General features: G+C 36.3%; 4 protein-coding genes across 4 annotated transcripts; 1 reads left to right on the forward strand and 3 right to left on the reverse strand.

Annotated features, from left to right (window-relative positions):
- Positions 1-1,952: 1,952 nt before the first annotated feature.
- On the forward strand, positions 1,953-7,554 carry LOC132171606 (putative protease Do-like 14). Its single transcript, XM_059582973.1, has 11 exons — positions 1,953-2,093; positions 2,229-2,328; positions 2,632-2,736; positions 2,872-3,051; positions 3,141-3,271; positions 3,941-4,152; positions 4,445-4,526; positions 4,756-4,895; positions 5,674-5,794; positions 6,801-6,893; positions 7,255-7,554. Exons 1-11 carry the CDS (start codon positions 2,079-2,081, stop codon positions 7,369-7,371), a joined length of 1,296 nt encoding a protein of 431 aa, XP_059438956.1. The 5' UTR covers positions 1,953-2,078; the 3' UTR covers positions 7,372-7,554.
- Positions 7,555-9,131: 1,577 nt separating this feature from the next.
- On the reverse strand, positions 9,132-9,572 carry LOC132168607 (protein SRC2-like). The gene has a single exon (XM_059579601.1). The coding sequence runs from the start codon at positions 9,570-9,572 to the stop codon at positions 9,132-9,134; it is 441 nt and encodes a 146-aa protein (XP_059435584.1).
- Positions 9,573-12,995: 3,423 nt separating this feature from the next.
- LOC132170657 (protein SRC2) lies at positions 12,996-14,298 on the reverse strand. The gene has a single exon (XM_059581719.1). The coding sequence runs from the start codon at positions 14,080-14,082 to the stop codon at positions 13,165-13,167; it is 918 nt and encodes a 305-aa protein (XP_059437702.1). The 5' UTR covers positions 14,083-14,298; the 3' UTR covers positions 12,996-13,164.
- A 2,179-nt stretch (positions 14,299-16,477) lies between these two features.
- LOC132168816 (PWWP domain-containing protein 1-like) lies at positions 16,478-22,369 on the reverse strand. The gene is made up of 2 exons (XM_059579874.1): positions 20,883-22,369; positions 16,478-19,229 (listed from the first exon to the last, which is right to left on the reverse strand). The coding sequence occupies exons 1-2, from the start codon at positions 21,778-21,780 to the stop codon at positions 16,807-16,809; spliced, it is 3,321 nt and encodes a 1,106-aa protein (XP_059435857.1). The 5' UTR covers positions 21,781-22,369; the 3' UTR covers positions 16,478-16,806.
- Positions 22,370-24,061: the final 1,692 nt, after the last annotated feature.

Here is a 24,061-nt window from a genome sequence, read left to right on the forward strand (position 1 = left end):
CTGCACAAGGGAAAAAAAATGGGAGATAGATTTAAACTAATGACTTTCGCTTTATAAGATGTGACCCTCAACCGATTAGATTTTCAATTTTAATAATAAGATTTTTAAGTTTTGCCCGAGTTTAAAATATGCACATCTATCACTTTATTGTTAAAATTAAGTGTTCGACATCTACAACACATATCTCATTTGACACATCCATCTCAACACCTCAATATAATGACCTACCAACCGAACTATAGTATTTTATTTATTGTGAGTTTGCTCTTTGAATTCTTAGGTGGTTAGAGGAGAGTGACAAGGAGTAGGGAGGTCCAATAGCATAATAGTGAGGCGTATATGAGGACATGGTAAGTGTACTTCTCAGACGGTCACTCAATTGATAATGTCTCTCCTAAACTAGCAACTACGTCAAATTATTAAAAATTGTCCATACTCTCTCAAGGCTAACAAAATGATAAAAATAATTATAAAAATTGTTCAATAAGATAAAAAATATCCCATTAAATTTTTTATAAAAAGACAAACTAAAAATAAAATAAAAACCAAAAGAAAAAGAAGGGGCAGCAAAAAAACGCTTGGGTTGGTTTTTTATTTTTTTATTGTCTTTGGAGGATATTGACAATTTTTTTTTTTTTTAATAATTTAGGAGACAACATGGACACATTTTTATTTTTATTTTTTTTTATAACAAAGAATTCCTCCCCAACAAAGACACTTCGAGTATCTATCTATGTCGGGTAAACTTTAGACCCTAGTAAAGTGTCACCTGACTCTCCTCTAAGGGTGAAAAGGCAGGCAGTTAATAACCGTTCGCTAAGCGTTAACCTCTAAGAGTATCTCCAGCAGTCTAGCTAAAAGGGAGATATTAGCTATATTTAGCTATTTTTGTCCTTTTTTTGCTCAAACAGAATAGCTTCATATTAGCTATTATACCTTAACTGCTACAGTGAATAGCTTCATATTGCTATTCACTGTAGCACACTAGATTGCTGAATATAATATTATTTCCACATTATTTTCTCTCTCCCTCAACATTTCTCTCTCTTTTCTCTTCTCTCCCTCCCTCAACGTTTATCTCTCTTCTCTCTTCTCTGTTCATGAATTTATGATACAAATTCAAGTCTTTTGAATTACTAAAAACTCACAACAAAAATTGAATAGCATGCATATAATTGACAAACTAAAAATGGAAAAATAAAAATAACACACAGGTATATGCGTGAATCAATTATATTGCAATTTACAAGATGATCCAAAAGCGGTAGCAAATAAAAAAAAAAAAAAGATTAAAAAATAATATTTAATAAAATAAAGAATATGTTAGAGTTGTCATTAAAAAATGAGTAGCTAAAATAGAGAATTGTGCTTTTTGACTAGATAAAATACTTCTTACTGCTGGATATGCTCTAACCGCCTATATATATAAATACATGAAATGATGTTGTTTTTATGTTTAAAATTTTAAATATAGAGATATGATAGATGTTCAACTAAGCCCAATTTAAAACTCAACTTTTACTTACGTGGCATAAAGTCACATAAGAATTGTGTCAGTTTAAAAATTGAAATTTCAAAAAAAGACAAAAATCAAAACACATGCTCACAAAATTTGGGTGTTAAATGAAGCTTAGTTGAGCCCCTATCATATCTCTTAAATATATATAAAAATGTATACAAATCTAGAAACGATAACCATAACGTTTTGGTTTTATTTATTTTTTAAAATTAAAAAATAAATTTTTTTTTTTTTTTTTTAAGTGTTACTAACTGCTAACTGTCTGTTAGTATTACTAACCGCATAGATGGTTATAATTAACAGTTTTAGCCACTGATCACTAACCGTAACCGTCTCTTCAACCTTACACCCCTCCACATAAGTCAAGTAATATTCCAAAGCCTTTGCCACTTACGCTAAATCTTATAACATTGGTAGTCTCCCCGGAGACATTTACAATCAGCTGATAGTTCAAGGAAAATACAATACGTATACTTCTCCAAGAAGAAAAACTACACCGCCAGGCTCGTATAGTCTTCTACACTCAACGAAGTTTAGAAACCTCAACGTCGTCGTCCTCATGAGCCATTTCCTGGTACCTCCCATCTTCTCTTTAATTTTGTTCCCATTTTCAGTTACGAAGCGGAAATTCAGAAATTCAAATTATTATTTTTTTCATTATTTTTTGTTTCGTTTTGATCTAGTGTTTTTAGAAACAATTTTGTGGCAGAGAAAGCTTTCAGTTTTCAAGAGAAGCTCTTTCCTCCGGATTGTAGCAATTGCTACTGTCGGGTCGGGTCTCTTGTATGCTAACAGCGACACAAATTCCAGTAAGCATTGAATTTTGTGCAGAAATTTTGAGTCTTGCTATGTTTGGTTTTCTGAATATCAAAGAATGGGAATTGCGTTTTATAGTATTTTCAGAAAACCAAGGCAGTGACAGTGAGACACAAAAATTTGAATCAAGAGTCTAGGTGGGAAGAAAGATCATTTCTTGCGTGCCAAACAATGATTAATCTGAGACTCTCCTTTTTAATTTAATCATTTTTCTTATATTTTCCTAGCAACCAAACAGTACTCAATTCCAACAAGTTCTTTATAAGAATCTCATACTTTGTCATGCTGAATGTTAGGAGCAACATTAGCATCGAAGGTTCCTGTGCCTCTGCGGGAATGGAAAATAACACAAGACACATTTCCTCGCCCTTGGTTTCCTTCATCGAGTCACTGGCAATTTGGTTCGTTCTTTATCCAATTCTTTTTTTATTGGTAGCCCTTTTTTTGGCAATAGATTGTTTCCTTTAAATATACATGCATACATACATACATATACATGTGTTTTTGGGATCATTTTGAGCTTGAAAAAATTGTAGGAGTGCTTCCATTATTTTCTTCTAGAGTTGGTTTGGTTCCATCATCGGACAAAAAGAATGAAGCCTCTCCGGCAGTTGGAGATGACCCCAAATCATGTCCTAACTGCTTGGGCAGAGATACTATTGCAAATGCGGCTGCTAGGGTCGGTCCTGCTGTTGTCAACCTATCGGTTTCTCAGGGTATATATTTCGGGTTATTTTATATGTTCTGTAATTTATTTTATTTAGAAATAGAACCTGAAATTTGTTTGACCTTTGTGATTTGGTAGGTTCCTATGGGATTACTGCTGGAAAGAGTAGTATAGGGTCAGGAACTATAATTGATGAGGATGGTACAATTTTAACATGTGCTCATGTTGTGGTTGGTTTTCAAGACATGAGGGGTTCATACAAAGGGAAGGTCAGTGGTTTTGAGGTTTTGTATGTGTTATCTCCCTCAATATTTAATTATAACAATGATTTTCTCTAATAGTTTCAATGCAGCATTCAGTCATACAAATATTAGAGTTGAAATCTGATGGAAATGTGGATGTGTGGAGATTGCATATCTTGATTATTATTATTATTATTATTTTTATTTTTATTTTTTTTAATATAGAGAACATTTTAAAATGTTATAGAACTTTCATGTGTAATGAGTGTGTTATACCACATGGCATATATTGTTGAATGTGTTACACAACAATAAAGGAATTATAGGCCTCGGCCTAGGTGCTATCACCGGTGGGGCTAAGTTATCTTCTAGATAAATCTTTGCAAGGAAACAAGATGGTGAAGTTGATATATCAATTTGTTTTGGATTTATCGCCTGTAAACCTGTTGGAAAATGAATTATTTTTCTGTGGTAGTGATTAGCGTATTCTAAGGAATCATCTGCAGCCTCTTTTCAATCATTGTTATGGCTCTAAGGGACCTATATATGCGGTTCTCATTCATTTGTTTCTTTACCCTTTTTTTTTTTTTCCCTCTTTCAAAAGACACTTTAAGGCATCGGTAAATGGTTTTATGCTTATGTTTTAGTAGTTCTTATCATTCATATTTAATCTTGAACTATGGAAAATTGTTGCAGGTTGATGTGACTTTGCAAGATGGTCGGACATTCGAGGGTACAGTGGTGAATGCTGATATACATTCTGATATTGCAATTGTAAAGATTCATTCCAAAACACTACTTCCAATAGCAAAACTTGGCTCTTCAAGTAAGCTTCGTCCCGGGGACTGGGTTATTGCCATGGGTTGTCCACATTCCCTTCAGAATACCATCACAGCTGGTATTGTAAGGTATTCAAAATAGATTCTAGCAATAAAAAGTTTCATTCTCTTATGCAATATGTGTACTTATACCTATATATATGTGTGTGTGTGTGTGGATTATGTGATTTAAAAAGAAAATCTAGCTGTCAAAATTTCTTCGACAAAATGTAGTAGTATGTATAGTCAGCACTCGGTTGCCACATATATTATTTACTCAATTGTGGTAGTATATGATAGAGCTCATCATCTTGGGGCTTTATATTAATGAAGACTAGTTATTTCATTACCTTCCGTCATATCATTTTCACTCTGGATGTAGTTGCGTTGACCGTAAAAGCAGTGACTTGGGCCTTCGTGGAATGCGGAGAGAGTATTTACAAACAGATTGTGCAATAAATGCGGTAACTTTCTCTCTTTGTGTGTATGTGGCATTCATGTTTGGACCAGGGAATCACTTAAGTCATACTATTTCAAGTTTTTCTAGTATCCTTAGTTTGATGCACATAAGTTTGTGTCTTAGAGGGTTTAAAGTTGAGTCGATAGTGGAAATGGTTGTCATGTGCGTTTATAGTTTCAGTCTTCTCTAGGATATAGACTTGATACTGTTTTCTTCTATTTTTTCTGGTGTAGGGAAATTCCGGAGGCCCCCTTGTCAATGTTGATGGAGAAGTAATTGGTGTTAATATAATGAAAGTGCGTGCTGCTGATGGATTGGGTTTTTCTGTACCAATTGATTCAGTCTGTAAAATTATTGAGCACTTCAAAAGTGGGTATGTTCTTATCTTTTTTGCATGTGATTACTAATTTTAACCATTGGATCACATGCTTCGTTTGAAATTTAGTTTGTATAGTGTTCATCTGGAATGTTTCTATTATTATCCAATTTGAGCCTTGATCTATATCAGATGACTATAATAACTTAATCTGAAAAAGTCATAGACGTGCGTGTGTGAGTGTGTGTGTGTGTCAAAGTTTGGTTGATGAAATATGTTGAAGTTTGTTTGATGAAATAATGTCCACATTTATGTCGAATCCTCACTGTCCATTTGGTGTTAAGATATTGCAGCTTTAATATGTTTGGATTAAGTTGTGCTGATGGCCTTACCTCCACCCCCTATAAGTGTGAGGTGTTGGGTGGGCAAGGTTGGGATTCCTACTCCTTGGAAAAACAATTTTTGAATTAAGTTTTGCATTTAAATACTCAGTAAATTCCTGTAGCTCCCAATGGAATGATAAATAACATACAACCCTGGTGTTGCCCCTACCAATAGGAGGTTAATTTGTGCTTAATTTTCTGTTGCAAGAGGTATGGATGAGATATCTATACATGGCAATCTCTCTCTCTCTCTCTCTCTCTCTCTCTCTCTCTCTCTCTGCATTGTTTCATTAGAACATTGGGCCTGCAAGTTATGTACTGGTAGGGATAAACCCCCTTCCTTGGTGTGAGAAGGACTTTATTTGGGCATCCTGTAAGAGCCCAAAGAATGTTAAGATTTGTTTGAAAGCATCATCTTTATCTAGAGTATAATAGATTGTTATCTTATGTAGAAGGGTTGTTCGACCTTGGCTTGGATTGAAAATGTTTGATCTTAACGAGATGATAACTGCTCGGCTTAAAAAAAGATTTTCCATGTTCCCAAATGTCAATAAGGGCATTCTTGTATCTCTGGTATGTATTCTAATTATTTCTTGCCTCATTCTTAATGCATGTACTATACTGAACTTGGCAGTGTGTCTTTTTTCTTTTTCTTTTTCTTTTTCCATTTTTTTTTTGCGTGAGCAACTTGGCAGCAAGTCATTAAGAGAAGAGAACTCTTGTCAGGATCATAATAATTTTTTCTTTTCCCGTGCTGCATGTCTTATAAATTTCATTAGTAATTTGCAGACTTTTCAGATTCTTATCCCAACTGATTTCTGTTGGCTACATGTAGGGATTACAATTCTCTCTAGTTCATTTCATTTGACTGAGAAAGGACAATCGACAATTGAACATGTCTTATAAATAGCTGCCTTCCTTCTTTCCTTTTTTTTTTTTTAATTATTTTTTTATTTTGTATTTTTTAAAATTTTCTAATGTCAATCATGTCTTATATGACTGCAACATGAACATGAATTGGGTTTGTCTCGTAGAATGTGGATTGACTGGTCTCCACTTTGCACGATCAAATATTCTTAATTGATTTTGCTTCTTTTTTACCAAAACTTGTGATATATTATCAGGGCCTTACTGGTGAAGGCAGTATGCTCTTCCCTCTTATGAATCAGTACTCTAATCAAAAGAGTAGAGGCCCAAAAGGAACTGCAGCTTCATTTTGCAGTGGCTGGTCTTTGTTTGCATGATCAGATACATTTGTGGGAATTTACTTCTTGTCAGTCAAATGCAGGCTAGCGGTTTCCCATTAAACCTGTCGGATGTTTTTTGTGTTTTCCATTTGATATAATTAAATCTGTAATAGTGTGCCTTGACATGTGAGTTGCTCTTATATCTATTTGGGCATTCCATTATCTCCCGCCTCCAGGATGACATTTGATTTGTGCACTGACTGGAAAGAATATGTGTGAATTATTTTGCTGTGAAATATAATTTGCATGCTTGGGTTTGATGATATTACATTGTTAAGAAAAAAAGAAATGCATATTGGTCATTTATAATGGTTTTCCCATTTTTTGACTAGGTTATTCCTGGATCTCCTGCTGATCGGGCTGGATTCCGTTCAGGTGATATTGTGATTGAAGTTGATGGGAAGCCTGTTGAATGCAGCAAGGAGGTATTTGACACCTCTTCATCATCATCACATCTTCATTGTCATTTTCACCATCTTCTCAGTGGATTTCAATAGTTTTAAACTATGCAGTTTGCAATGCAGACTCTAAAACGTCTTATGGCTAGAATTTTAACAGTCCATGATTAATGGCGCCATAATCCTTAACTTTTAGATATTTATGCATAATCTTTTTAGTGATTAATCCACATTATAGTGATCAAGCCATATATAGATTTGAATGAGTTTAATTGTCAAAAAATACGTTTGGAAAATGTGAAGTAAAGGATATGAAAAGAAAATATAACTTGATAGATCTCTAAGATTGTGTCTCTGATGTTCTATATGATTGGGGAATTTGTCGCAGATTGTTGAAATAGTGAGGGACAGAGTTGGAGTACCCTTGAAGGTACTTGTGAAAAGAGACAAGGATAGTTTAGCCACGTTAACTGTAATTCCAGAGGACTCCAATATAGGTGTGTGAAGAGATATATTTTCTTGGTCATATTTTTTTGTATTCTTTGTGATTGCGAAGAAAACAAATGTACAGCAGCTGGTGAGTTTTTCAGCCATTCTTATGTGATCCATTCAATGTCAATCTAGCAGTTCGTGAAAGACAATAGTGTAAAAACATTTTTCATATTACAGTGAAGTATACTTTTTACAAGTTCTTTCTCTTATTCTCCCCCAGCCATGTTGGCACTTAGCACCAATTGCTTTTGTAAGCTCTTTTGGCTGCATGATTGCTTTTGTGATCTTGTACTTCGGTTGACCCTTTTTGGGTGGAACTCCAAGTAGAATAGAAGGCTCTTTTTTTTTTTCTTTTTTTTTTTTCTTAATTTAATTAATTAATTTATTTATTTTTAGATGACTAGAAGGCTTTGAAAATGGGTTTTTGTAAACTCATTTTTTTATAAAACCCCTTAAATTATATGTTTTTTATGTTGAACCCCCCAAAAATAATTATTCTTTACTACTGGACCTTAATGAATCATCCGCCTTGAGTCTGGTCTATTGTTGGTGAATGGCTGTTTGATTTGGGCCTCCTGGGGTTACTGAACAAGCTTATGGAGTCATCGGCTTATTTTGTTACATATAATAATGTACATTGCCACGTATCTGAATGATGTTGCAACATATTTGTTATGTGGTAACATATACCGTTAAATCTGTAAAATATAATCTTGACTATGAAATGACCTCTCTCCATTTCATGTGAAATTTAGAGGATCTTGCTTCAATGACCGAGACAAGTTATTCTTTTCAATTTTACAAGCGGTACATAATTTGAGATTTAGATTTTCTATGCTTAAGTCAGACTAAGTGCACTTTGTGGATATTAATTAATATCATGAATTATGATTGCTCAAATAAAATATTGTTGTTTTCTACATAAAATAATTGTTTAAATAATGTCAAGTTCAACATGGACTTTTAGGGCAATAATCCTAACACCTGAGATATTAGAGTAGCTTTCCAATAAAGAAAAGCAAAATATATTGGAAAGATTGACATTCTCACTTGGACTTTTAGGGCAATAATCAATTTAAGACATTCTCACTTGGAAAGACTGACCTCCAGTCAACAGGTTTTGGAAAATTTTGCAGCATAGCTTGAATTTTGGAGAGCTTTTATGGTCTATACACATAGATATGCTATGCTCACTAACAAATTTAACCAAGTGAAAAAGAAAAAGAAAAGTTCTAATGCCATAGAAAGAACATTAATTCTCAACCAAAATCGAATATTGACAAGAATTCAAGGAGCATTCGGAGCAAAATATAAAACAAAGGTAACAAAAAAATAATAATTAAAAGATCATAATTATTAGGATAAAATTCATAAGTCCCCAAACAAACAACACTCTTGCACTTACACTACCAAAATTCAAAAAATCACACCCCACTCCATTACATGTTAGTTTTTGGCCTCAAAATTGATGAAAATCTAGTTACATGCACGTCTCTTATTTGATGTTTTTCTTCTCAAAATGCCCTTAAAATTATTCCAAAATAAAATTATGGGACTGTTTGGCCACCCAAAAATGGTGGTTCGGCCACCAAAAAGTGAGGGTTGCTCTGCCCCCACTTTTTTTTTTTCTCTATAATTTTAAGGGAATTTTGAAAAAAAAAAAAAAAAAAAAACTATTTTTCGTAATTAGAAAGATACTAAACTAGAGAAAATAAGATAAACTAAAAGATTAAAATATCAAATAAGATAAATGTAGACTCATAATAAAGAGTCCTACACCTTGTCGTGTCCTTCTTGACGTCCCTGCATCAGTGCAAACTTCTCGCCAAACTTATACGAAAAATACAAATACCCTTTAGGCTTAATCGACGGCGTCAAGATCTGATGGACGCCATACTGATCGCTTATGTAATCATCGCAATTGTCAAAAAGCTTTTTAACGGGAATATGAACTTCTGCAATGGTTTTATCCCCTCTCAGGACTCGTCTGTGTCGGAGTTGAATCCTGATAACCAACTGGTTTTGGCGGAGCTTTGATTCTTCCAAGTGAACCCGCATCGGATTGTCACAAAAATATTTTCCAACCAGAGTTTGTTGCTTTGAACTCGAATTTCCCACGATGGAGAACTCAGCATATAAATGCATTTTGAACAAGCAATTCACTTTCATGCCTTCCAAACATGTCAAATTGAACTCAAAAGAACGATAATCCATAGCTGGGAATGTGGAGATACAGAGATGAGAGAAGAAGGAAGAAGGGAAAGATTTGTTTTTCAGTTGAGAAACAGAATGATTGAGAAGATCATCTATATAAATCTTCGTAGATAGAATTTATTCAGAAGTGGGACACTCTCAGTTCAGAGTTTAAGTAGAACAAAATCTCTTCTTTTGTGGATATTAGTTATAGAGAAATTATTATTTACCCCTCTAATTATCTATTATATATATTTGCAATGTTCTCTCAATATTTCAATTTTTAAATGTTATCCTTAGTTTGCGGGGTTGAAATGTTAATAGGATAGTAGGTATTTCTATATAAAAAAATAAGAAGGCTAAAATTTAGAGAGAAAAAAACCAATAAACAGAAAAAGCAAAAATTCAGGAAGAAAAAAAAAAAAAAAACGAGTTTTCCTCTATAAAAGTGACATGTGTCCCTTGTTGAACATGTGAAAAACACGTGTTTTTTTAATAGCAGGGACAAAATTGAAATAAATTTTATTCAAAAAGCATGTGTTTTTCACATGTTAATAAAAAAAAGGGACACATGTCATTTCTATAAACTAGGTTGAAAAAAATTCATCCAACTCAATTTTAAGGAACAACTCTTTTTTTTTTTTTTTTTCTTAGAATTTTTTATCTAAAGTATTTTTGTTACCCAATGATAGAGTGGGTGGACATTGAAAAAATTGAAGCGGGAGCCATTGTAAATAAAATAATAGTTGAGTAAATGTAGTTTCTCAAACAAAATATATTTAGGAAAGGAATGGGAATGTGTGAAGCTATAGGTTTACATATTAATACTAGAATGACATAGCTATTTAAGCCAAAAAAAAAAAAAAACACTAATGAATGAATGAGGGGGGTCAAATTTTTGTTTTTTTTGTTTTTATTTTATGAATGAAATTAAAAAAAAAAAAAAGTTAATTAAAAATATTTGAAAAAGTATAACTAATGAAATAAATAAAGAATTCAGCAAAACTTAATTATTATATATATATATGCTGTCAAGCTCTTGAATTTTAGTCTATATTAATCAGAATTTTTTTAAAGAAAGGGTTTACTAATAGATTTGCCAAATCTATTTCAATACGAGCTCATTTAGAATTTGATTGGAGGTCAATGAAATCATTGTTATTCTTCATATTCTTAAGTAACTACAATTACATATTTCATACAATTAAAATATGTAACAAAAACTATATATATTCATAAATAATTAATCCAATTTAGCAATATAAATATAAAAACTTAATCAATATTAAAGTTTGATTATATACCTAAAAAAATTTAGGAAAAGGAAATTTTCAAAAAGCAATTGATCTGAACTGTTAAAGGCTATAAAAAAAAATAATAATAAATGACAGACTAAAAGAACGACTTTAAAATTTCGTAGAATTCTAAATTGCAATTAGTAATTTTAATTTTTAGTGTAAATGCCTTTTTATCTCTTGTTTTAAATTTGACGTCTTTGAGGAGCCACTTTTAAAATGAGTCAAACATCAAATTCTCTGTATCTTTCTCTACCTTAATTAAATATTATTATTTTATTAGTTTTAAACCAATCAAGAGAGAGAAGGGTAAAAAATAAGCCTAAAAATTATTTACCTTTAACTTTTTAACTCTTAGAATGTAGAGAGCACCTATGACAAGAATTAAATATAAAGTAGATAAATGAGTTTGTTAAATGAGTATTTTCATGTGTTTTGTTAGATTTTAAAAGAAAATCTAAATATAAAAAGCTCATTAAATGCTTTTTATCTATGGAGGCTCTTTTTTTTTCTCATTTATTTATTTTTTTTATTTTTTAACTATGCTGTGTTGTGCTGTTGAGTTATGATAGAGAGAGCATCACGCCTGTGTTTTTTAATATTTTTTAATATTAAAATAATATATTTTAATATTATAATTAAAAAATATATATATTAAAAAATAATAAAAAACACTGGCGTGATACAGGGAGTGGTTTGGACTTTGGATTGATTTGGAGGAAGAAAAAAAAAAGAAAATTGGACTAACGTTTTTTTAAAAAAACTATATAGACTTTTGTTTTTAAAGTTGGCCCACTACACATTGTTTTTTTTTTCCTAAGCCCATCAACAGGTTAAAAGAAAGAAGGTACTTAAACTTACTGCCAGCATAGTCCACAGAGACAAACAAATAAAACTAGAAAAGTAATGTAAACGGTGCGTTTGGTAAATGTCATCTTGTCATCGTCTTCTTCCCTCTTTTCATCTAACCTAAACCTACAAGCTTGAAAAATTGTAACTATGGCAGAAGTAAAAACACACCAGACGTCTCGGTGCTAGTTGAGTGTTGCCTCTTGTCTGTGATTGAGGGTGGGCAAACAGGGATCCAATAAATTTTCTACTGCAGTATATATATATATATATATATATATATATATATATTCTTTCATAACATGAAGATAGCATAATGACAACTAGGGATGTCAAAAATTATCGAGAAACCGGGACTCGGTTCCGTGCCCGGTTTTTGGCACCCGGTTATTACCGGGATACTGGTACCGGGCTACCTATTATATATATAATTATATATTAATATTTTTTAGGTCATTTCACAACTTCACACATTCCGCCTCCTTTCGCTTCTCTCTGACTCTCTCCCGCTCTCGCTCTGTGACCTCCGTCAGACCATCTCTCCCTCGCTCCAGCCGAGAGAAATATATTGTTTGATTTTGTGATGGGTTGAGAGAATTGCCTATGTTTCTACGATTTTGATGATTTTATCCGTGTGGCGCCTGTTTCTTCTACAACATTCCATGCGGCGCCTCACTTGAGAAGTTCTATGCGTTGTGCGGCTCTAGTTTGGTTGATGTTGTCCACACCAGATTCATCTGTGCGACTCTGGTTCTAGATTTCTCCAGTTTGGTTGATATTGTCCACACCAGATTCATCTGTGCGACCCTGGTTCTAGAATTCTCTAGTTTTGTTGATGCTGTCCACGCCAGTTCATCTTCTTCTCACAATAGCTTTTGATGTTTTGTCTTTTGTGGGGTTCAAAGACCAAATGATTTTTTATTTTATTTTATTTCCTCAAGCAAGTGGCCGGTTCTTCTATTCAATTTCAATGTGCTTGGATGAGTTATTGTTATCAGACATTAGAGAAACAATTTTCTTAAAAAATGGGTTACTTAGTCTGGATAATCGGATACAAACTGGAACTAGCCAGTATTTGAGACCCAAGTTCCCGATTTTAGTTTTTCAAAACTAAGAACCGGAGTACCCATTGCTCTAGTTTTGGCAAAAAACTGGAAATTGAGACTAAGTTGACACCCCTTTAAAACTATCGGCTAACGCATAATTTCAGAACATCCAAATAATTAGGATGCAAAAAATCAAACCATGTAAAAAATTAAAAATTAAAAAAATTAAAATTAACCACAGAAAGAGATTTACATTCAAACCCACAATAAATGTGGAAAATCCGTGAATTTATTTAGTTAGTATGATATCCAACCCTCGATCTGGAAACGAGCAATCCATCTAAAACGAAATTGAAATTTAAGCCAAAAAAACAAAAAAAAAAAATTGAAAAAAAAAAAATTGAAAAAAAAAAAAAACAAGATCTAGAAATCAAAACCACCACCATCATCAAACCCGCCATCATATCCGGAATCAGCAATATCCGAGACCATGTCTCCGACTATCAACCCACCCAACAATCCCGCTCCTAGCCCCAAAGCCATCCCTCCAGCTCCGCTGCTCTTCTTTGGTGGCTTCTGTTGCTGCATCATCGGCGCTCCGTACCCTCCATATCCGTATCCCGCCTGAGGTGGATACCCACCCGGGGGAGGATACTGCGGTGGGTAACCACCATATGCCGGCGCAGCAGGTGGGTAGCCACCCGGTGGCGGCGCGTGCGCATAATAAGCAGGAGCTGGGTATGCTCCCGGAGGTGGATATGCGCTATTAGGTGGGTACCCACCAGGTGGCGGCGCGTGCGCATAAGTAGCAGGAGGTGGATATGCGCCGCTAGATCCCGCCGCGTGCCCCATCGGATACGCCATAACCGGTTGTTGCTCCTTGCCTGCCACATATTTGTTTTTATGCCCAGTCGAGGTGAACTTTTCCCCGAATTTGTACGAGAACTCCAGCATGCCTTTCGGCCTCCCAGATGGGGTCCTGACGCCATAGCTCGTGTGTTTCACGTCCTTCGCGTCGCCGAAACCGTCCAAAAGTTCCTTGATGGGCACGCGGACTTCGCCGATCTCTTTGTCTCCAAAGTTTCGATCCGACTTGAGCTTGACGACAAGGGTAAGGCGGTTCTGCTGGGTGGCGGCGTAATCGACGGTGAATTTCATGGCGAAGTTCCATTTGGGGTTCGGGCCACAGTCTTTGTCTATGGGTGTCTTTTGCTTGTGGGATTTGAGGCTGTGTTCTCCGTCGATCTTGACAACGGCGTACACATCCATCTTCGAGAAAAGATTCACGTCCTTCAAGTCCTTGGCTGACTTGATCACGATATCCAAAGGCCTACACTCCATCTTTCAAAGAAGAAGATGAAGATGATCAAAGAAAATTCAAGAATGAATACAAAGATTTTGTTGAAACGGGGATTTAAAATTCAGGAAAGGAAATTGGTTGCGAGTAGTGGGGCTGGAATTGGCTATATATAGGAAGGCTGTTGGGTGGGGAGAGATGAGAGGGTCGATCAGGTGGATGAGAAACGACAAAGGTGGAGGTGGTGACGTGAGAAATAAATCGAGTGCCTTCCTTTCCTTGTGGTTTCTCTTGAATAGTACCTAGGAAACCGCAGAGCGCGTAATTTTTCTATTGTCCTTTCTGGATATTTAGAGCATTGAGATTGCATTTTTAAATATTTATTTAGAGCATGTTTGAGATTGCGTTTTTGGATATTTAAAGTATGTTTAGGATTGTGTTTGAGAAATAGAGCTTTTAAGTAAAAAAGAACTATTGGGCAAAAGTTTCATTTTTAAGCTTTTGTCAAAAGTGTTTTTTTGGCCATTTTTTGGGCTTTTTATACCCTTAAAAGCACTTTTAATTTTTTTACCAAACGAATACTTTTTTCTTTAAATGGACATTCTGAGTGTTAAAAGCATTTTTAGGCTCCTCAAACGCAATCTCAAACGGGCCTTTAGCCCAAAATATTTGGCTAAAGTTTTGGAGAAGTGTTAGGGTGCCTAATAACAAATGAACGAATAAATAATTTTTAAATTAGAAAAAAAAAATGGGTATAGGGAGCCAAATAAATGAACTCAGAAAAATTTTTAAACTGACGTGGTAGACCGTGAGTGTCAGACAAGGAATAGAGAATTGTATTTTTTTAAAATAAATTTAAAAACCATTGTCATGTCAGTTTGAAAATTTTTTTTTTGGGTTTATTTATTTGGCTCTTTAGCACTTCTCTTAAAAAAATATAATTATTTCTCCCTTGTCTGCCACTCACGGTCTGTCACCTCAGTTTGAAAATTTTTCTGAATTCATTTGTTTGACTCTCTAACACTTCCCAATATTTTGATTACGAAAAATATTAGGTGTTTTTATAGTATTTTTGTAAGCTTTAGGCAGATATTATTTTTTAAATACCGTGCGACTGAAATAAGGGTTTTTTTTTTAAATAATAATAATATCCACTTAGATCAAAGAACACATAATATTCCCATAAACTAATTTAGCTAATAAAACACTCGCAACAAAAAATAATATTCACTTCACGGTTTTTTACGAGATCCAACGTTGGGGCTAGCGTTTCAATTAAGTTTTACGAGAAATGGTGTGTTATTATTGTCATGAATTTGGATGTTTTAGATGCCAAGTCAACTTTAAAGGTTTGTAAAGGAAAAGAAAATGATTTTTTATTATAACTTTTTTTTTTTGGTTCGATTTTCCTTAATATCTGTTCTTTTATTTTTCTAAGCAGCTCGTGGGGTCCTTTTATTATGAAGAGCGTGTTTTTTACGCGTGAATAGCGCATTTCTTTCATAGAAAGGAATGAAGTCACTGGGGCTTTCCTTAAAGTGAGCGTGTGGACGTGTTATCAAGGGATTGTGAGATTCCCTTATCCAAGCCGTTTTGGGAGCAGCTAGCGTGGAAATCAAATAGCCGGCGTTGCTCTAAGCCCGTCAGTCTTTGTTTAATAAAGTTTTTAGGATTTATAGTGGAATGATGGTGTGGCAAAATATTGGCCTTTCATTGAAACGGCAACGGCTAGGATATAAACTTTATCCCCCGAAATACATGCCGTAGGTAGTGCGGGGAATCTCATTCAGTCGTCAAGATAAACGTGGTTTAATGGAATCCTGATAAGAGGAAAAGTCTACCAATCAATTAAAAAAAGGTCTAGACCAATTGCCATCGGGTAATTGACCAATCTCCTTTCAGTACTGCCTTTTAGTAAAGGCATTTCAACGAATTTCCCAGGATTATGAAAGTCCTCATCAGATTCAGCCGTTGTTAATTGAGTTTAGTGCTTGAAATTGATTGATAGAGATTGGGACTTAGATGTTGCTGCACGCTCCACACGTTTCCAATCTTGAAGAAAAATTCATAATATGGCCAAATAGTAGCGATGACTAATTGATAGCCACTCACTTGCACAACAAAACAGCAGTCCTGAGAGCAACAACTGGCGCCGAAGACTAATCTCAATAGCCGGCCATCAATATACTAACCAAACCACTAAATTTAACGGTCATAAATATAAAAACTTAAGAAAGCCCAGGAACCCCAGGGTGAGTAACTCTGCAAGAAAGGGGGTTAGGGCTAGGGTTAGGGTTAAGGGCCGTCGAGTTGAAGCAGCCGGCCATGCAAAATGTCTGAGAGAGCAAATTTCCACCACTTCCAGTTTAAACAAAGCTAAAAATAGACATGCCGGGAGCAGATATATGCTGGCCCACGCTGCATTATCAACAATAAAGCTAATAAAAAGAAATCAAAGCACAGATAAACAAGATGCCACTATCAAAATACCAGTACATTTGGAGCAATCGAATTTGTAGATTACATCGTCTTGAAGCCCAAATAATGCTCCAATTTGCTTTTAAAAAAGGCTCTTGAACCTCCCATATATAGGTGGACCCCGTGGTGTACTCGAAGCAATAATTGGTGTACACCCGTGAGTAGGTAGCCATGTGGGCTTTGAGCACGGAGCAAATGATGCACATTTCAACATGAAGTTGTGGGCATGTGTCATGGTAACCATGTTTATCCAATTTTTGATGATGGGATGGGTGGTGGCCATTTTCTGATCAAAGAGGATGGTACGGCACATAGCCTAACAAGCCGGTCACATTGGTGACAACGTCATTGCACCTTGTCAAAAGGCTTATAAACTGCTGTGAAATATCAACAACTGTGGTCGCACTAGGCGAAGTGGGACTGGGAGTGTTAACAAGATTGTGAGTATTTCTGGGAGGTGCTGTTTCGGGATAATGCAAATTATTATGTGGGGATTTTGCAAATTGAGGAGGCAGAGGAAGAATAGGCGATGGAGATGGAGGAATGACCTTTTGAAAGTTCTTACTATTAAAATCCATTGCAACAGAAGAAGAAGAAGAAGGTGCACCACCACCAGCAATAGTTGCAATGTTGTTGAAGTTGTTTCTATTACCAACCATCAATTGCTCTCCCCTACTACTTTCTTCCCCACCCAACATGAATTTTACACGCGGGGTTCCTTTACTACTACCAACGCCAGTTACCTGCCCTGCTTCTTCCCCTGACGACTTCTTCAAACAGGATTTCAGCTGGACTGCTGGCTTCTGAAGAGGCTGATGACCAAGCCCTGATGCTGGTCTTTGCAGAGCCGCAGGATCCTTAACCTGTGGGGCCTCGTTAGCGTTGTCATCACCTCGGTTCTTGCCCGGCTCAGAACCTTCAGGTGCACCTCCCATTTCCCGTATGTAGCACCTCACATTCCCGTTTCCAAATAAAGAATTGTTACCAACTGCAAATTTATATGCTGCTTCTGCATCGTGCTTGTGCAGGAACACAACACGGCATGTTGAGGACTTCCAAAAGACGCGGAGTCCTGACTGATCTATCGGCCCAAAACGAGCAAACCTTGCTTTCAACTCCGCAAGGGATGGAAGCGATGTATAGGGAGGGAACTTCATCACCAGCATGGTGGGGTTGACTGCCTTCGCTGAGGGTTCCACTTTCTTGACAGGATCTGGTCTGGAAGACTTCTGTGGGGCCGGCACCACTGATTCTCTTCCCTCTCCTCGGAGGCCTTCGGAAGTTTTCTGACCAGTCTTCTTTTCAGCAGCCAATGATTTTATAGCACTAATCTTCTTTAACTTCTTTGCTGCAATTTCTTCTTGACGATCAGAGGGGCCACGTTTCCGCCCGGCTTTTGTTGGATCATCAGGTCTGACAATGGATTTTACTGGCTTTGATGATGGAAGATCTCTAACATGACCATCATGAGCATTTTCATAAGCACCAATGCTGGATGAAGATTTTGTGGGACGAACGTCAACAGATTCAGTCTCCGTTGGTGGAGACAAAACCAAGCTTTTCTGGTAAACAAGGGACCGGAATCGCAAAAAGAACTGCCGTACAGTTGCAGGCCTGTTTCTTTCCGCACCATAAAAAGGATCAAGAGCAAGGGCCTGCAAATCACTCAATAGCTGTGGGAGATCAATGCCACTATCTCCCGTGCCAACAGTTGAAAGTGTCCCAATAGAACTGGTTGAGGAATTACTCGCACCAACATTTTTCTTCAGGTGCTGTTCTACGTGAAAATCCTCTCTTGGAGCCAAACCAATCTGGGTGGATTTTCCCACTAATTTCCCCACTGGTGTCCCTACTTTACCAGTAGCCAAACGTTTCTTGGGAGGACCAGAGCTCATTTCCGTACCAAACTCTTTCCTCTTTTTCTTCTTCTTTTTCTCCCCCATAACAGAGTTCTCCGAGCTCAAGTCCCCAATAGTTCTTTTCAGAACTTTTGCCTTCTTAAATCCACCATCAGAGCTCAAGCCACTTGAGCGCATTGCATCAATTGGTGAAGGATCTGCCGAACCATGACCGTCCTTAACTAGATCTGATCCATGGCCACCTTCCACTCTAATTGGAAAACTCTGCTCAGGTTGTTGGAAATCTTCGTATGATCTCCAAGTTTTTGCCTCACCTTCCTGCTGCACGGATTGTGATGTAGCATCTATTATGCGTGGGAATGCCCCCTGCCCCAACAAACTAGACAAACCTGTGCTTGTGGGACTCGCATAATCACCTTGCCCTGACCTCTCTGGAGGGGGGTTTGTATCTACAGAAGTATCTTGGTGGCCATGGGTACTGTTGTATGCTGCAGCCTGATCTATGGATACAGCTCTTTTCCCAGATCCATCCAGACCCGAGGTTGCACCATCCTTGCTGGTATATGCAACCTCTTCGTATTTTGTCAGAATCTGCTTTACAGGGCCAGCTGCAACCCTCTTTTGCATGACATAATCCCCAGCCGCTGTTGTTACAGATCCATCCATGTAAACTGATGGGGCAGAGGAACTTGCCTGCCCTGAACTTATTTGATGAATCTTTGAGTTAATGGGTTCTTCTCTTCTCTTGAAAAGGTATCTGTCTTTCTTTGAATGGTCCTTGATTTTCATAGGTTTTGCAGCACTCTTCTCACCACCAAGAGCTTCCGCGATCACCAGTGGACCACTTAAAGGAGCTGGAGATGGCAACAAACCAATCAGAAAACAAATAGTGTACTCATTTGAAGTCAATTAATTTGCAAGACAGAAAAAGATGTGCCTAACATCGCTCCTGTGCATAAATGAATACAAATCACAGAGGGGAAGATCTCTAGGAACATGAGGATAGCAAAAAACTGCAATTCTGACTAGTCAAATTAATAAACCAAGCAAATCCAATCTTATCATAACCACACTAGTGTATGCGGGACATTACAAAATTCAATTTTCTTTCTGATTATGCACATTGTTATAAACAGAAACCAAATCAACTGAAAATGCTTGGCTAATTAACAAATATGGACCATATATCAAAATTGGCAGTCTAAAAAGGTGGAAGTGATAGATCAATACGTACTAAAACCTGACTATCTATCATAAGTTTCCTTTTTTAAGAAAATAAATTAAGTCAAGGTTAAAATGATCTTAACTATCCATCATACATTTCTATGAAACAGGAGCATATATGCACCTACAGCAACACTAATATTTCAGAGGCAAACAGAACAAAAAAAAAAAAATTGATACAAACAATATTAAATAATCCAATAGAATACCATATGAAGACACCGAAAATAAACCAAGAAATTCTAATAATGCATGTGAAAGCTTTTCTAAGAGATTTTTTTTTTTTTGTCAATAGAAATCATTGTTAGTCAAAGCATATTCTTATTTATACTGCTTTTCAGGTAACACCTACTCCTTTTTCATGGATATTCAACTAATTTATTTGGCTGAACATAAACCAACATGTGCCGAGACAGTGGCACCAACCCGTCATGGAACTTCCCCGCAACTTTCGTCTAAGAGTCCACAGCCCAACAAACCATAACCATAGCTTCACACTCTATGGTGGCTGTAGCCAAGGTGGCCTGGATTGCCCACATTGCTTCTTAAGCAAATCCATGTATTTTTATCAATTACCAGGCGAGAAAACCCTCAGAAAAGCCCACAGGAATGTTCAATTCTTCTGTCATGTTCAGCGAGAAAGTGGATGGTGTAATGGTGCTGCCAAATACAGAGGATGAGCTTGTATTGGGAGGGAACCATATTCTCCTTCTCTTGGAGGATATGCCCCTCAATCACTGAGAAGAGGATATGCGTACCCACCACCACCACCATACCAGCCTTATGGAAGGTATCCACCACAACCACCTCCACCATGCTACGATACATACCGGCGCAAAAGAACAAGTTTGGGATGGGTTGGGAGCTGGGTCGATTTGACAGTTCCAATGCTTTTGTAAGAATTCTCTTCTTGGATGGCTTGGTGGTTGTGTAGGGCAATGGTGGCTTTTGACTTTTAGTGAATCTTAAATTTCCCCTTTTTGGAGTGAAAGGATGTTCTTGGGGAAATCAAGTGACATCATGTTTAAGATCATCATCAACACTTAAACTATTCAAAATAATTACCATCATCCAATGAACAATGAAAACTGGGAGATACTAAGAGGAACAATGAAATTGAAACTGCATTAATCGGTGATAGCAATGTTGAACTTGCTTTTATATGCTTAATATCAAACTGGTTTGAGTTTAATGAAACAGATCTCAACATAAGAGAGCGTGATGTTGGTGTAACAAATTATCAAAAAAATAACCAAGGACAAGGAGAAGAATGTAATCTATACCTCGAGGCACTTTATATGGTTGGTCTAAATCAACTGGTTCACGAGATGGGCGCCCTGGCTGCACCCCAAACGCCTGAGCATAGGTCTCGTCAAACTCCTCAAAAACTGCCTTCCGATAAGAAAACACTGTAGCCTTATTCTTGAGAAAATTAATGCCTTTGTCGTCACCTCCTCTCGGCGCCACTGCTAATTGCTTCACAAAAGCAAGAAATTCCCGTGGCTTAAAACTATCTCTCGCTTTTTTAATCTGATTTGCGGAATAAACCCCTCCAGGCTCATAATCCGGAACATCCAACACAAAATACCCTTGAACATTCGTGACCCGAAAATTATACGGATTCCTACATTTACAAGCCAAACCAAGACCACGTCTCCGACTCATCTCATCAACCGCCTCTTCCACAGCCTTCACAAAATTCCTCGAAGTTATTTGCCGCGATTTCTCGGCGTAATTGAGATCAAATGCTATAAGCTCAGCCGGGTCGAACCACCCATAACTACTATCACCAAAGAAGGCCACCAACACATAGCCCTCCCTCCTAGTTCGCCGCACAGAGGGAGAAGCAAAAGCCTCGTTAAATATATGCCCCGGCCACCAAGGGTGAGACTTCACCTTCCCCCACACCATGTCACCCACTTCAAACCCAAAACTCAATGCCCTCGACATTCCTAGACCAACATTTTTCTCACTTGCCACAAAATCATCAAACTCCGATAACAGATTATTGTACTCCAAAACCTTACCCTTCTCCACGTGCTCTTCTTTTTCATCCTGAGCATAAAATCTATCATCTTGAGCATCAAATCGACCGGTGTGATCCTCATTTCCGTCATTTTGATGGAACCGATCCGCGCTCCCGTCGCTTTCATCCTCAAAATCAAAAACCCTAGAATCCATTTCCTTACCTACTCTTCCACCACCACCATCAATCTCCTCACAAACCCTAACCCTAGCCTCCTCGAAGGCTCTAACTCCGACCTCCTCAGATCTCCCACTCTCCGAAACCCTAGCATCAACCTCGCCCTCGTGAGCAGGGGCGGACCTACAGCTAGTGTTGGGGGGACGAATGTCCCCCCAAAATCTTTCAAAATTTTCTTAATTGCCTTAAAAATCTTCCCATTTTATAAATTTGTCCCTCCAAAATGATATTTTGTCCCCCCAAAATAATATTTGTATCTCCTTTTAATTTTTTCTCTTAGTTTTGCTCCCCCAAAATAATATATGTGTCCATTTTAATTATTTTTTATAGTTTTGCTCCCCCCAAAAAAATAATATTTGTTTTCCCTTCATTTCTTTTTTTTAAAAAAAAAACCTTGCACCCTCCTTCAATATAAAAAACCTAAAATACCCAATTCATTTAGTTTCCCTCTATATTCTAGTTCGCTTCTAATTAAAAACTCAATTGGATTTAGGACTTTGATTGAATATGTGAATGAAAAAAGTTAAATGATTTGGGATCTTTGAGTAGCTTCTAACCAACAATCAAAAAAAAAAAAAAAAAACCCAACAATCAGTTTTTTGAATAGTTATTTTGACATCATTTAGGTTTATAATATTTGTTTTGACATCACAAATTAAATGGTTTAATCATTTATGATTGCACCATTGTTTGACTCAACTTTTAGCATTTCTCTTCTTGTTATTTGGGGCTTGTGGGGATTGTTACGAAAAATAGTTAACGCTCAAAGGTACTTTTTTTCTTAGACCCTATAAATCGTGTTTAATTTATTTTGCTAATTTTTTTTTTTTTAAAAATTTATTTTTTATTCTACGCTATTTTGCTAGTTTTTTATATTATTATGTATTTGTGATGCCATGAGATTAGATGTAACACTTTTATACTTTTATTTTATACAAACATACATATAAAGAGATTATGTGTATCTATATGCTTTTGTATTTATACGAGTCCGTCCATTTCTCCAACCCAAAAAAAAAAAAAAAAAAATTCCGTCCCCCCATACCTCAAATCCTAGTTCCGCCCCTGCTCGTGAGCCCCGGAATCGAGCGCCATTGAAGACACCCTTACCTCATCAGAAACCCCTAAACCCAAACCATTTTCTCTCTCTCCGTTAGAGCCATCGACGCCGCCTTCCGACACTCTAGCTTTCGCTCCCGACTCTCCGATTAAATTCGAATTCCCATTGTATTCACAATCGGTGTTCATCACTGGTATCATTGGAGCAGGGCTAAGACCGAACTCTCCGAAACCCTCTCGAAAGCAGCGTTTGCGGGCTCGAATGATAAAGCATGCCTTTGAACAGAATCAGCTATGCGGCCAAGTAGAGATTGTGTCGAAGAAAATGAAAGACACTGTAAGATTTTCAGGAATTGAAGAATTTATGAAGTAAAACCCTAGAGAGGGAGAGAGGGTGTGTTTGGATACTGAGAAAATTTGGGATTGTGTTTTATCACATGGGTTCTGAGTAGTTTATGGGCCTCTCTTTTGGGGTTATCTGCATACGGCAATAGGATTAGTGTTAGGGAGGTCAACATGGCACCCTGATTTGCCGACACGTAGTATGGAAGAGAGTTTCTGTAGAATGTATGTATGAGATGTGAGAATACATCTCCAATATATGTATGTATATGTATGTATGCATGAATGCATGCGCATGACTTATATAACTTGTAAGATTGCAGTTTCACACCACATTTCTTTCTTTTTCCTTTAAAAAAAAAAAAAAAGAATAGGAATATTACTTACTCTACTTCCTTTAAAAAAAATTATTACAAAAATATTGTGATATATAGATATGAATTTATATTTTTCTCTTACAAAAAATATTATCTAATCCATTCTGAAAATTAAAATCGAATAATACTAACTTATTCTATTTGAAACCCCCTTATTATAAATTTTATCAAACCAAATGAAAATTCGTATTAAAAAATTTATAACACAATTTACATTCATTTGATTAATTACTGTGTATAAACAGCATAATGCTGATTTCAGAAGAAAAATTAAGCAAAATTCTAGCTAAAATTTGGAGTGCCTAATTTGACGCCTTGTATTGCAATCATTTATCCTTCTTTTTTCTTCGGTTTTTTAATCTAGAAATTCAATTATCTTATCCATAATGAAATTTAATGTTTACGCATTTAATTCAACATCGAAATGTAGGTGTTATCATTGTTATTGTAGAAACTCTTACGAGCTAGTTTGTAATTTTTG

The sequence above is a fragment of the Corylus avellana genome, chromosome ca2, assembly GCF_901000735.1.
Source record: "Corylus avellana chromosome ca2, CavTom2PMs-1.0".
NCBI classification, from domain to species: domain Eukaryota; kingdom Viridiplantae; phylum Streptophyta; class Magnoliopsida; order Fagales; family Betulaceae; genus Corylus; species Corylus avellana.

Excerpts from the sequence above, each read along its gene's own strand:
- LOC132170657 (XM_059581719.1), bottom strand. The coding sequence starts at position 14,082 with ATGGAGTGTAGGCCTTTGGATATCGTGATCAAGTCAGCCAAGGACTTG.
- LOC132168816 (XM_059579874.1), bottom strand. The coding sequence starts at position 21,780 with ATGGATTCTAGGGTTTTTGATTTTGAGGATGAAAGCGACGGGAGCGCG. Across the intron at positions 19,230-20,882 it reads ACCATATAAAGTGCCTCGAG|CTCCTTTAAGTGGTCCACTG; the intron begins GTATAGATTACA and ends TGCCATCTCCAG.
- LOC132168607 (XM_059579601.1), bottom strand. The coding sequence starts at position 9,572 with ATGGATTATCGTTCTTTTGAGTTCAATTTGACATGTTTGGAAGGCATG.
- LOC132171606 (XM_059582973.1), top strand. Across the intron at positions 3,052-3,140 it reads CAACCTATCGGTTTCTCAGG|GTTCCTATGGGATTACTGCT; the intron begins GTATATATTTCG and ends GTGATTTGGTAG. Across the intron at positions 3,272-3,940 it reads GGGGTTCATACAAAGGGAAG|GTTGATGTGACTTTGCAAGA; the intron begins GTCAGTGGTTTT and ends AAATTGTTGCAG.